At 35.8% G+C, this 14,268-nt stretch overlaps 1 protein-coding gene across 5 annotated transcripts in view; it reads right to left on the bottom strand.

Moving 5' to 3' along the window:
* MAGI2 (membrane associated guanylate kinase, WW and PDZ domain containing 2) overlaps positions 1–14,268 on the bottom strand; it is a 702,840-nt gene that overhangs the window by 80,750 nt on the left and 607,822 nt on the right. For all 5 annotated transcript variants that reach the window (XM_059471477.1, XM_059471473.1, XM_059471474.1 and 2 more), the window contains 2 exons: positions 11,651–11,682; positions 7,140–7,329 (listed from right to left, as the gene is read on the bottom strand). In XM_059471477.1, coding sequence (XP_059327460.1) covers positions 7,140–7,329; positions 11,651–11,682 — 222 coding nt within the window. The remainder of the gene's footprint in view (positions 1–7,139; positions 7,330–11,650; positions 11,683–14,268) is intronic.

Here is a 14,268-nt window from a genome sequence, read left to right as displayed (position 1 = left end):
GGAATGAAGTATTTACAAAGTGGAGCTTGAAAGTATAATAAAATACTTGGTAAATTCATTGATTTAATTTTTTAGTTCAGCTAACCTGTCCTAGAAACAAGAATCAGGAAAGTAAAACTAAGAAATCTTCTAAACTGTTGTTTGCATATGACCATATTAAAATAAATCTCCACCATGGCAATGACTCCCTGTGCTCTGGAGAACGGGGATGCAGCTGTGCATTTTGAGTGCTCTTGCCATACATCAAGATTTGGGGGTTGAAAGAAGATCCCTTCCAACCCCAACCATTCTGTGGCAATCATTCTACAATTCTTTGCATATCAGATGAATGCAAAACCAAGATTAATTTTGCTATTAGAAGATAGAACAGTAAAAATCTTGCATACCTGTCTTCCTGTTTAGTCTAAAATAAATTACTCTAATAGATTTATTTCACTTTCACTCATTCATTTTAAACTGAAAACTGTAAAATATTTGTGAAAACAGCCAAGCAACAAACAAGGCCTAGGACATAATCCTGATTTATATGAAATCAATGGTGAAAATAGCAGGATTCTTTGCTGCCAAGATACAGCCACAGGAGCACAATTCACCCACAGCATGACACAAGGGTATTTTTATTTACACCAGTGGAGCCACTGGTATTCTCTGGAGGAAGAGTTATGCTGATGAAAGGTAGGGACAATATTTGATTATATTTGTTTTCCATATTCTGCTGTTTTCTGGATCAGTCTTTGTTGAATGCTAAATACATGGAACAAAACTAGCACAAGGGAACATCTGTATTTCAGCATCTCAGTGCTAGCCATGCTTCAGGTGAACAGGGGTTTCACAAGTGAGAAGAATGAGTGTGATTATGCTGCAATGCCCCTTCCAAAGCTGTGCCAGCAGCAGTTTGCCACAGCCCATAGGCAATGCAGCATCCACTTGTCTCCAACATGCACCAACTCCCCTATTCCTACAAGTCACTTCTCTTAAATTTTTACTTTGACTCTTAAGTACATGCTGCCACTTTGCAGATCAAAATCTATTTGTATACCTTTTAGTAAAGTGTAAATTGCTAAAGAGAAAGAAATTCTGCATCTTTAACACTGTCATCAGCTGTAAAATGGACACTTCATATTAGCAGAGGTCATTAGGGACCTACTTTGCAAGCCAGCAATCAAAATCATTTTACATCCATGGCACTGTGATGATTATACACTCATAATTCCATTTGAAAGTGCTTTTGGTTTACTGTCAGTTCTTATAAGCAACAAATCCATTTTGTCATGGTGAGTAACTCTTTCTGCAGTGATGAACAATATAAAACCATTTGACTTTAGTCTGCTAAATTTCCTCTCCTTTTATTGTATATCATCTCTTATTAAAAAGAGTTATATTAATTTAATAATATCAGTTCTTACACCATCTCCATGCTGTTGCTTAGGGTAGCACTAGATGGAAGGAAAACACCAACATGGACTGTTTGGAAATTGCTTTGAGAAATTCCCTTCCTATACCTCAGTTGTTCACACTCTAGGTCAAGGAGTAGTTTGATGATAATAGACCTTACTTAGCAATTTCCCAATACTTTTATTTACTAAGTGAAGGCAGGCATGACTTACTGACATAAAGGGCACTAACTGGTGAATAGAAATATTGATAGATACTGTAAAATGAGTGCAAGGAAGGTTTGAAACTAGAACCTGATTTTCTAGCTTACAGTCCCAAACCCTTCACCCATAGAAAACTCCCTTTCTACAATACTTTAGAATACTCTATATTTAGTGCTATCATAGTTCTGCATTTATATGCACCTGTGCACAGATGTGTATACATATATGTTAAAGCACCATAACGAACTTTTTAGACTAAAAATGAGCAAGAAAGGGAAAAATATTAGAGGCAATTTTTTTTTTGGTCAGGAAAACATCTGAAAAAAGTGGTAGTACCAATTATGTGAAAAATTTCCTTCAATTTTTAATAATTTCAATCTTTAATTTAAGTGTAGCTCTTCAGCCAACAAGCACTGTCAGGAAAATTCTGCTTAGCTGTAGACTATGCCATAAAACCCCTCAGGTGGTCATGCATTCAGTGCTAGACCTAATTTTTTTTTTTTATATCCATGAGTATCAAATTTAGGAAACCCTGATTTCCTTAGTATTTTTCTGCAAGCCTGGTGTTTTTGTAGTTACACATTATGGATCAGTATAATGCTGTCTGACAAATCTTTTCTACCTTAATGCATATCTGTGCTGATGCTCTGGAGGAAATGTACCCTGTGAATATGAAGTGCTTGTCTGTGACCCTTACAGAAAGGTATTTATAAGTCTGCCAAAGAATATACCTTATTATGTGGAGGCAAATTATGCAAATAGATTTGCCATTTACATATTTCACAGGTGTTGGTGAACTTTGCTTTTTGGTTGCTTTCCAATTTGTTAAAATCTCTGGCAATAAAAAAATAATGCATTGCATAAAATAGTTGATAGATTTGAAAGGGACTTAAGAAATTCAAAATACTGTGGTCAGAGGAGAAAATAACATAGGATATTTTGAAGAAAGTAAAATTTGTCCTCTCAGCTAAAGGTGGAACTGGAATTGTTCAGATTTCACTTTTAATGAGCGCTTATCCCTGGCTTATCTCATTCTTCCTACTGGCATTTCTGTGTCACATCACCAGCCTTGGCTACCACAGTAACTGAAGGACAAATGTAATCCAATCAATGTAAAAAATATTTTATTTTACCTCTTTCCTCAGAGGAAAATAACCTGAATTTTCTGTTATAACTAGAGAACTATTATGGAATTATGATTCCCAACTGCTTTGTGACTCCTGCTTGACTAATGCCTACAGGGGGTCTGAATGAAGTTTTTACAAACTGTGAATTTACCATAAACAGAGCTCAATATACAATATATGATAAGGAGAGTTTATAAAATTAAAAGTTTAAAATTCAGGTGAAGGAGGTCTCCTAATGATAACTCAAGGGCTCCAGTTACAGCTGTTTTAATCTGGTGCATATGAAGTCATAATTTTTTCCTTAATAGGAAATTCCTGGTCTGATGTTGCATTTTCTACCTGCTGGACCTAAACTGGTTATGGGGAGAGTCACTCTGTCACTTACAATCTAATAGTTTTAGTAAGGAGAAAGGAGATAAAGGTTTTGCTTTGAATTAATAGAAGAACAAAAAAAAATGAAAAAGTATCCAGCTGAGAAAATTATGTCACAGCAGAAAGTTAGGTAGGTATTCTTCAGCATGCAGGAGAAACAAGAAGAGATGGGGAAAGAGACAAAAAAAACCCCCAAAACCAAAAAGAAAAAAAAAAAAACCAACCCAAACCAGAGAGACAAAGTAAAGAAAGAAAGCATAAACCAATTTCCCATCTTTTGCTTTTATGCAGTTTTTTAGATGACATGGAAGTCCTCCTCAGTGTTTGGAAACCCCTCATGCTCATTTTTTATTTACTTGGAGCTTTGAGTATAGGGATAGGTGACAGCAGAGGCTGGTGACAGCTAAGAGGGAAGACCTGACAGGTAACAGCTAACTCATGACAAACAATTTTCAAAGGTACTATGACTTCCAAAATAGAGTTGCACTCTGCCTGTATGGAACTATTTCCCATGCAGAAGTGGTAGTGCTTTGTAATTTGTATTGTAACCATTACAAACTGAAATCTTCCCATCACCCAGGGTCTTGCAGGTTCTTCATGTTCTTTAGGTGGAAAAACCTTTCTGTAGAATGAAACTCATACTTTTTCATTGAGACTTCCTGCTTGCAACCCTGTTCTTGCTATCATTAGGTAGGCATGAGTTAGAGGCAGCACATTGGTCTAGTTCTTGCTTTGAGTCATATTCCTTGTGCTCCTCACAGAACTACCCTGGTTTTCATAACTCGCTTCACTCCCTCTCTGATTGGGAAGCAGGAGAATTTTATGAGGCCCTGGTTAGTGCTGACTGTGGGGAAACCCTATGATAAAAGGCTCTGTGTAAATTCAGAGTTATAGAAGCACAAAATGAACTGTTTAGTAACAGTCTCACAATGAGAGAAACAAAAGTTTTGCAGTATCTCTTTCTTTTTGAGTTTTCCAGGTCATGATTGTTCACTTCTCTGCCCTATTTTTAGAAGATGAAAAGAAGGTCTTGCCAGGAGATAAGACAAACTTGCCTTGAGATAAGAAGTACTTAAAAAAACCAAGTAGCTGAACTTTTCCTGTGCACTTTTAGGGTATATTCTTCCCAAAGATAACCAACCTGACACTGCCATATGGTAGGAAAGAGTGTTGTCTTGAAACTCTCCCTCCTATGTACTCAAATTAGATGACAATTACTTGACTCAGTAATGGATTTCCTTCCTGCTGTTTCCATCTTCAGGAAATAGGACAACTACATGGTGCTAAGGCTTGACAAATTAAATTTTCTAAAATATGTGCTTAGGACATTCATGAAACAAAAGTGTCAGGGAGAATCGAGATCTTTCAAGGTAGCTATTTATAAATAAGGGATATGAAGGAATGCAGACAAGATCTGGTTGGAAACTGGTGGAATCAAATCTTAGAGAAAATGTTGAGGGGATAGTGGAGAAAGAACATAAGAAATTTAAGTTTCCAAGATTAGCTGGAAGATGGGACACTGATCAAAATCTAGGATAAGGTTACCGCAGTCTTGCTTTTCATCTCTCACTTTCTTGTTTTGGGCCTAGCAGCTTTACTATTTTTAATTATTTGGTTTTCTAGGCAGCTGGTGATGAAAACATCTCACATACAGTTTCCAGTTGCCTTTTGGACAGAACTCAAAAGCAATTATACCATTAAAACACAGGCTTTAGCATAACTCCAACCCACATGTTAGATGCTCTTCCTATTGTAAAGCATATACTCCTTAACACAGTAGATCATATAAGTAAAAGATAAGAGTTCATGTTAGTCAAAGAAGTGCTCAGAAAACTTGACAAAAGCAGCCATGAATATTGCATGGTGTAAAAAATCTTGTAATGTAATATATAATCTTCTGGGGGGTAAGTGAATCTTTGTGGTTGACATCAGATCTATATTCCCACAGTTTTATGAAGGGCACACATAGATCAAGCATAGATTGGGGATCAGGATGAAAAAAAATGCCATATAAATACATATGTCATACATCCATATGGTATTTATAATATTTTCTTAATTGTCTCCCAGAGATATTTGTTTCTGTGTAGGAAATTGGCATTCTTGGCCTGATGACTTCAACTACAGAGATGGTTCTGATTGTTGAGTGAAAAGATTTTTGTTAAACTACATCACTTCTAAAATCTACTGATATGGAAAATGATTATTTGCAAAGAATTTTCTGTTTGCTAGAGCTCTATACAAAGCCAAGAGTTTTTTCAGTAGAGGTGCTGAACTACATAAAGTAATTTCTAACTATGGAATGGATTCTTTTCCTTTTAATTTATCATATACCCAATTCTATAACTTTGGAGAATAACATGGCAGTTCAAGCAAATGTTTTTTTTTATATGCTAGTCTAGCCCTTAATGCACAAGAGAAAGTGAAAGAAGAGAGATGTCTGAAAATTATTTCCAATCTTTGATCAAAACTAGTCTTACTTCTTTCAAATCTATTTGGTCTACTCCACACAGTATCCTGATCCATACTTCAATGAGTTTTAAAATTTCAAAAATTAGAGTCTCTTTTTTGTACATTGCATTGGGAATGCCAGTCATCATGGACTACATACATGGTGTTTGTAAATGTACTGGAAAGTTTAGTTTCTATGCCTAACAGTTTATAATTGAAGATTAAATACATTTTTTACAGGGGTCTAAGTACTCACATCCATATTTAAGGAGAGTAAGATACCCTGGTAAGATACTGGTATTCCTCAAAAAAGCCAGGAATTTATTTAAGTACATAGAGTTAAATAAAACATCAACAACTGTCTCCCTCAAAAAAAAAAAAAATCTGTATTTTTTAGGGTGACAATCTATTCTGAAAAGTGTTCCAGTAATAGGATCAGCAGGGCAGAAGTTGGTGGCACTGGCCACAGTGGCAAAGAACTGAGGAATATGACATGCAGCTGCAAGACTAAATAAAGGTTTACTTGGAAATGAAGTCTGGGGTTCCTCCAGCATATCCATTCTTGTGGGGACTGGGAATGCCAAAGCCAAAGAGGAGATGCTGATGCTGTAACTAATGTATTAGGCAAGGCAAGTAAGAATGGTATGAGCCCACTGTTGGGGACAATAATGTATTTCCTTCAGACTATCCCTTTGCATGCCAAAGAAATGTGAATATTCCAGGTCTCTGGGCCCAACTAATATTAATGGGCTGGTCTGAATCAGCTCCAATATTTTATATGTAATTTATAGCACATTTTGGTCTATAGGCACAAGTATTTTACTAAATGAATTGAAAAGTGGCATATGCAAGTAATGGCAGTGGTGACAAAGATTTTGGTAAAAAGTTAACTATTTTTAAGAATTTATCTTACTAAGTGCAAAGGCTGCAGACAATTTAGAACAATATTTTTGGCCAAAATGTTCTTTGCAAAAAGAGAAAATAAGTCTACGCTCTTTTATTCTTGCTGTCAAAAACATGGACAATACTTCCAAAAACATGAGAAAGTAAATAAAAATGAGCATCTCAATGGCTCAGTACTGTTTTGTATAGGTCTGCAAATAGTACTTTATGCTGTGCGTTTCTTTCTAGCTACCAAGGACAATGTGAAAACTTGTCAAATACATTTTTATAAAAAAAAATATATTCGAAATTTCTTAAAAAATGTCACTTTGAAGTGAAAGTAGGTGAAACTCTTTTTTTCATTGATAGATTCACATCTTCCCATTGGTTGACTATAAAAAAAATACAATAAAATGTGGTGGGACATTTACTGTGCTTCACAAAGGACTTAACAGTCAAAATGGGGAGATCAAAAATATAAGGAAAAAAACACCTATGAAAGTCATATATGAGAATTTAGGTAAGATCTAAGAAAATATGTAAGTGTACAATTTTTGAAACATTTAAAATGGACTCTATTTACTGGAAAGAAATGTAGTTCCTTTAAATTACAAAAGATAATTACAGAAAATCATGCCAACAGCAACACATTCAAAGGCAAAACTTTAAATACTAAATGGCCAGCAGGGTCAAGAGAGCTTTCACTTACGCCTACTTTCATAAATAGCTCTTGATTTCTCATACAGCTCATACGGGTCAGGTTTTCGTGGATCAAAGGCCTCTGTTGAATCAGGAAATGAACTCCTGTGAAGAGCGGGTGGATAGGGAATATTCTGTGGCATAGCTGGAGCAGACACACTTGTTTGAGGGCTGCCTTGATTCTCCCATCGTTCCATCATCTGGAATAAAAACATACAAAGAATAAAAATAAAGTTTTGCAAAAACTGTCGCTTCCACAACGAGACCAAAACCAATGATTTCTGTTGAGGATGTGTTTTCAAAATTAGTAAATCTGTTTTCTGCCTTTTGAAATGAAAGGTGTGTGTTGTGCTGTTTATAAAATGACTTGATTAAATTCACTTCTTAGTTTGTTGCTCATGGCAAGATGTGACCTTTCTCGGGTAAGATGAGGCCCAGCATTACTCTGGAGCATGTGGAGTGCCTCTCACAGGATGTGCTGAGCTACTGGAAATTATTTGCTAAAAGTGGAATCTGTCAGTTTGTAAAGACACAATTATCAGATTCATCAAAATACATAACATACATGAAGGTAGTGCTTAGCAAAGAAGGGACAGACTGTGTAGAAAGTGAATGGCTTTAATGCTGTATCTTCTGAGAATACATGAAAATAACAAGCTGCCCAGGGAGAAGGAGATAACTGTAACTGGGACCAGAATTTACAGCTCCAAGGGAAGATTTAAAAAAACAAAATCAAAACCAAAAGAAAATCAAAACAAATCAAAACTGAAGAGAAAATTATTACAGCATGTATTCAGGCATGTAGCATTCAAAAAATCTCACTAAAGTGGCATTATACAACCAAGCACAGGATAAGGCTTTCAACTCTTCCAGGCCATTTACAGGAAAGCCTACAACAGCCTATTGTCTGTGCATGAAAGACACCTCAGTTCACGCTTTTTACAAGACTGTCTTTAGCAGTCTTACATGTACATCAAACTTGAAGACATGATAGGCTGTGCTAAAGATGGCTTGAGGATCTGCTTTTTTATTTCTTGAAGAAGTTGGCTACTAATCAAATTGCATTAGCAAATTTCTTTGAAGAGGCTAAATTAAACAAAACACAAATGTTTAGCCCAGGAAATGAGTACTTAGCTACTCCTATAACCCCTCCTGAGGACAAGGGTGGTAAAGCCTCCAGAACAGTGTGTTCTCACACATAACCCAACAATGGTAATTACACAAAAAACGCCTCTTGGAAACAAACTCATCTGTAATTAAATTCCACTGACTTCTATTCTTGTATCAGCAAACCTTTATCAAAGATGATTGCAGATTTAGAGTGCGCTTGCTCTACAAATTCTGTGGCTATCATTTGTCTTTAGTTCCTTGGTTTCAGAAGGTGTTTGGGTCAGCAGGTAGCTTTACTCTCTGTTCTGATGATTAACTGCACCAGGCTTTTTTCACACCAAGTATGTGTGGACTATAGATATTTTAGTGTCCTCCTGGTGAATATGCTGAATAACTATCCTGCTGCATATCCCTGGTGATCTGACCTTCTTAGGCTCATACTTAAGAACACAGATTATAGATATTGGCCATTTTCAGTTGTCAAGGACCTAATTATTTTAAAAAGTATTATTATAAGTCAAGACGTGTTTCTGTCAGAATTTCAGCAGTAAGTAGGGCTGGTTCATTCAAAACTATAAGTATGTACATTTTGTGCAATACAGAGGCACATGGAAATACCTGAGCTGCCATTGAAAGTTTAGGAATTTACCTTGGGTATCTTCAGGAACCTCTTACACAAACATAAATTTATCCTCTGCAAATATTGCCCTTTGGGTAAATTAGCCAGTGTGGTAAGTCACACGAGTAGCACAGTACTACTGAGCCCTAAAGAAATTACCTCCAGTAGCTATAAACACAAATATAATTGCATTATGGAATTGTAAATACAACGGTCTCTAGAAACACACCTGATTATGACTCCTATGTCTAAAGGGGAAAGAAGAACTAAGCTCAATTCAAGCAGTTTATGATAAAGGAAATTACCAGAAAAAATATGTATAGGCTTTACCTTTCCTTAGGAATCTACAAGAACACAAGCCAGTGAAACCAAACTATCTCATGAAGATGAAAGACATGCAGGGCCATGTCTGTCTAAAAGTGAAAGATTCCTAATTTATTGGGAAGTGCTGGGGAAATAGATCACTTACCTCTTTCAAAATGTGAAACTGGACAAAATTAAAATACTTAAAGAAAGATTTTAAAAAAGAAAGGAAAATATAATTATCTTTGATGAACAAACTTTACCCTGGGGAAAGGACAGGAAACTGGAGATCAATTGGCAAAACCCTACTGGGTCCCACATGTCTAACTCTTGCTTGCTGGTTAGCTTTAAATCTTCAAGTGTGAAGTTCAACCAGCTAAATAAGCAGATAAACAGAAGGGGAATTATGTCTCCCAAACCTGTATTAACTAATTAAACAGTCACCTAGCATTCAGTAATGGAAGTTATCATAATGCTACTTCAGAAAAAAAGGCATTCTTGAAAGTGAGTAAGGACAGTAGTGAGTGAAGGGCACCAAATCCAAACTGGGGCAATGGTTTGGTGACATTGCTCATGGTCATTTTGCAATAATATTATACGTGATATATGTATATAAGATATGTATGATATACACAGGAATCACTGGAAATATCTTACCCCAGGTTACGTGTTTCCTGTGCTGTTACACAGATACAGGCTGTGCTGAGGTGTTGGGGAGGCTTTCTAAACCTCCTGTGCTGGCCTTTCTGCTTCAGACTGTCTGCACACACTGCTGCAGGCACTTGGTTTCAGTCTTCAGGCCTTGGACATGAGAAATTGATGTCTGACTATTTCTCTAGTTAAAAGTGGTGCCAGACAGAGGAATTCACACTACCTTAACTCGGTTAATCATTAGTGAAATCTCTTGCTGAGATTACCCCAAAATAGAGTGGCTGTGAGCAGTCAGTCTGCCTGCAGGTACAGCACACAATGGTGTTATATTGTTCTGCAAGCCCTGGTTTTCCTCACACCATTGCATGAAAAATTGCATCAGCTCAGGTTGTTTTTCTAGATCCTGACTATTGGCAAGTGCTTCTTGAGCATGAACTACCATACTGTTTATATAAGGAGATATTGCAGAAAATCATCAACAATAAATACACTGATATTTATATATTTGATGTGTACGTAAAAGGGCAAAGTATGGACAGGAGGAGGTCTTCAAATGTGGATCTTTAACAAGAGAGCAGCAAGCTATCTATTTCATCACTTTTTATCTGAGATTAAAAGTTGAACATTACAGCAATTCAGGAGTCTTAAACTGGTGAGAGCAAGCCAGCCTTTAATATTCCAATTTATTTTCAAAAATGTTCTGCTACACAGATGAACAAAGCAACTTATGCAATACTTATTCCAATGTATTGTATACAGACTCTATCCTTTTATAGCAAAACCACCACAACCTGAAGCAGTCTGACAGAGTTGCATCAGCTGATTAATTGCTATTTGTACTTGACAGGATACAAAAATTATTTTGGCAAAATTTAGGCATGCCATATTCCAATATGAGAGTATGTAAAGTTGTTCAGATTTAATGTACTTCCCCTGCCTGCTCCCCAGTAAGAAGGCTCTAAGTCCTTTAAAAGGCATTGCTATTGTTATTCTCATTGCTCTTAGGAGTCTTCAGGATCTATTTCCTCTACACACCCTTGTGGAGAATTAAGAATTACTCTAAGGCCTGTAAAATCTCAATTAAAGAGCCAAATTAAAAAAAAAAAAAAAAAAACAACAAAAAAACCAAAACCCAAACAACCCCCTACAACAATAAAACAAACCAGACAACCAAAAATAGTAGCCTATGAATTCTTTTTATACTGTGAATGCTGTCACAAATTCAAAAAAATTATATAATGTGGTGCCAGCAGAATAAACACAGTCATTGCTTACAGTCTTACAGTGGGAAGTCTTTACACCTTGGTCTTTACTGTCAAAATCATAAGAACATAGAAAAGTTGATTAAAAGGCACCTCAGTCAGTTATCTAGCCCGAGCTCTTATTTGAAGTGTGATTATTGCAGTTCTAGATCTCCTAAGGCAAGAAAGAGTAACAATCTCCTTGAGGATGTTAAACTCAAGCCACTTGTAAGCCACAAAAGGTGCATGTTGTTAATTCCAAAGAATTTGCCAACTAGAAGCCTAGAATGGACTCATTTCTGCTGCCTTCTCCTCCAGACCTCTTATTTTTAAGCCACCACATTTCTGGTTCTTGCCACCCATCTTAACATGAGGGTTTTCCTTCTTCCCCTTCTGGCAGGCTCCAAGCCAACAGACCCTCAGAGCTTTTCAGGGAGGCCACCCCTGGTGCTGTGTCATGTCACTTGAAGCTGGGGCACTGCTGAGAGGTGTCCCATGGGCTGGGAACAGGATGGATAGATGACAGTCTACAGAAATTTGCTTAGCATGATAGCCATCTTATGAACTCAATGCGTACAGTTTTGAAAGGAAACTTACAGGCTTTGGAGTTTTCCATGGAGAAAAGAAACCTGAAATAAACAAAAAATAACGTTAGCAGCTTTTTCTGATGCATAAAGAATGGAGGCTAAGTGGTGTCTATGCTCCCATTCTCATTCAGGTCTGCAAATAATATTGATAGATATGGAAATTCTCTACACACAAGGGGTGAAAACACAAAACACGAGGGATAATTTCTAAGAAAAAATAGATAGAAATATATATATATGTATATACATATATACATATATATATATATGCAAGTGGAGCTATTGAGATCATTGCCATACTTTACAAACAGCATGGGATTAGGTTGAAATTAAAAGAACTAATCAAAAGGACTTCCAAATGTCTTGGTGGACATTGGATAAGACACCAAATGACCTGGTATTGATGTGTCAAATGCAGTCGCACCTTTAGGAAGAAGCATTCAGAACATCCCATCAACAAAACCTAATAATACAAGAGATTTTTTTAGAAGAAAAGCCTGAAGAAAAATAACGGTTTCATTAGTCTAGATAAGGTGGCCAAGTCTTGAGAGGATTGCTTATTTTGATACTGTCCTGGTTTTGGTCTTAGTTAGCAAGAAGTCATGCATGACTACCTGTTTTACACAAGTAGTTAACTCCTTTTCCTTAGTTATTAACTGATTGCTAACTTGCCTCAGTGACTTCCCTAAATTTCAACTCGTGTACCTTACAAATGTTTAAAACTCCAGATATGTCTTTTTCATAAAAGGAATGGTTTGAAACACTCATTGAAAACACTGTTCCTATCTTACGCAGTACAATGTTAAAAACCTTTACAAAGTATTAAATAATAAAAAAAAGCTCTACAAAAGGTATCACTTTTTTTTTTTTTTTAATATCAGCTTTCAACATAGCTTTCATTAAAAAACTCATTCTCAGCTTAATAGCAGGTAAAAAAAAAGGCTGTGGACTTTCCTAGGTAAAATTAAAAACTAATAACAAAGAGTTCATTTGTTTTGTTGGAAACAGAAATGGCGCTTAAAGTGAGATATCTAATAGGAGGGCTGCTCTCTCATTGAAAAAATGAATTCAGCTGAAAGAGTAGTACTGACTTCATTATTTCTTTTTGTAAAGTGAGTCTAAAAAGAAAATTAAAATTATGAGAGCATTAGAATAGTATCTTTCTACAAAAAAATCATAACAGGAATTATATGCGTACGTATATTTAAGGTTTGTAGAATTCTGTGATGATGAGGTAATCTTTTTGGCCCTGATACTTAATTATTTTGACTGAAGTATCTTGCAGTGTAAAAGCACTTGAGCCATTTGACTGAAACACTGGTTATTTAGTAATGATGATGTGTTTTTTTTTAAAAAAAAGGTCTATTGAAAAAAGTAATCCTGGAAAGGTTTACGCTTACTGACTCGACAGTGCTGGATAAAAACTGCTTTATTAACAAGTGGACAGATTTCTTTCCATCTGCAAACTCAAGCTGAGATAACAGGCATCCTTGATAGATCTGGCTTGTGCATCACTTTCAGTATTAAAGATTCTGTAGCAGAACCTTATTAAATAACTTATTGGATGGCAGATGGCTACCTTTTAATTACCCACTATGCTTCTGTACTGTTAATAAGAGTGAAAACTAAAAAGTACTTTTCTGCTCTGAGCTAAAGATGAGACTAGAAACTTGCTAAAATCAACTTACTATCCTGATTTGTTGTTCAGAAAATATTGGCAGAGGTAACACTCCTTACCCATTGATACTGGTGCACCTCCCATAACTTACTGTCATGAAAAGTTACTCCTGATTAAACTGAAAGGTCTGTTTTTTTCCCTATTTATTTACTGTCTCCACCTAAAAATAAGTTATGCTGGAGATATAATAAAAATTTGCTATCAATTAAAAATATAATAAGTGTTTAAAAATCAATGACATACATCAAGTCAAGATTTCTTTTAAAGCCCCTCAATTAAAAAAATCCAATTATTCATTTAAACAAAGAGAATATAAACTTATATTTAGCTTGGAGGTTATGGGCACAGACTGCAACATACAAATGACAACATCTACACTCAAAAAAAAAAAAAAAGCAATATTTATTCACACAGCATGAAATTATGTTAAGAAAACTAACAGATATAGGATGCCAGAGAAGTAAAAGATCCAAAGGAAAATAAAAAAAAAAAAATTGGAGATCCATATGTGTACAAATGGATGCTATAGAAGCAACAATCTCTAAAGGTAACAAACCTTGGGACTAATAGTAAAATCCATTCTTCTGATTTAATTCCATCTGTTACACCTTGACCTCATCTCTGACCTCTGTCAAAGATTAGGTGCTGGGCTAAAGGGGTGAAGGCCTAGTTCCATAAAGGAACTTTACATTACATCTCTTACCTATTTCTTGACAATTTTCATATTGTCTCACAGAAGATCTACACTCACAGCTGAACTAAACATCCTTTTCCCAACCTAAACAAAACTGACTTTTATAGAATATATGACATTATCAGTTATTCAATGTGAGACTGATCATGGATAATTGTTGTGCACCAAAATAATTATCACCAGTATTTAAACACATGCAACAATTGCTGCAATTCAAGAGAATATTGCGCATGTAGAACACTGCAAGAGCAAAAGA

This window comes from Ammospiza nelsoni, chromosome 5 (assembly GCF_027579445.1).
Source record: "Ammospiza nelsoni isolate bAmmNel1 chromosome 5, bAmmNel1.pri, whole genome shotgun sequence".
NCBI classification, from domain to species: Eukaryota; Metazoa; Chordata; class Aves; order Passeriformes; family Passerellidae; genus Ammospiza; species Ammospiza nelsoni.
The sequence above is the reverse complement of the archived record's forward strand: the minus strand, read 5'-3'. Positions and strand labels throughout refer to the sequence as shown.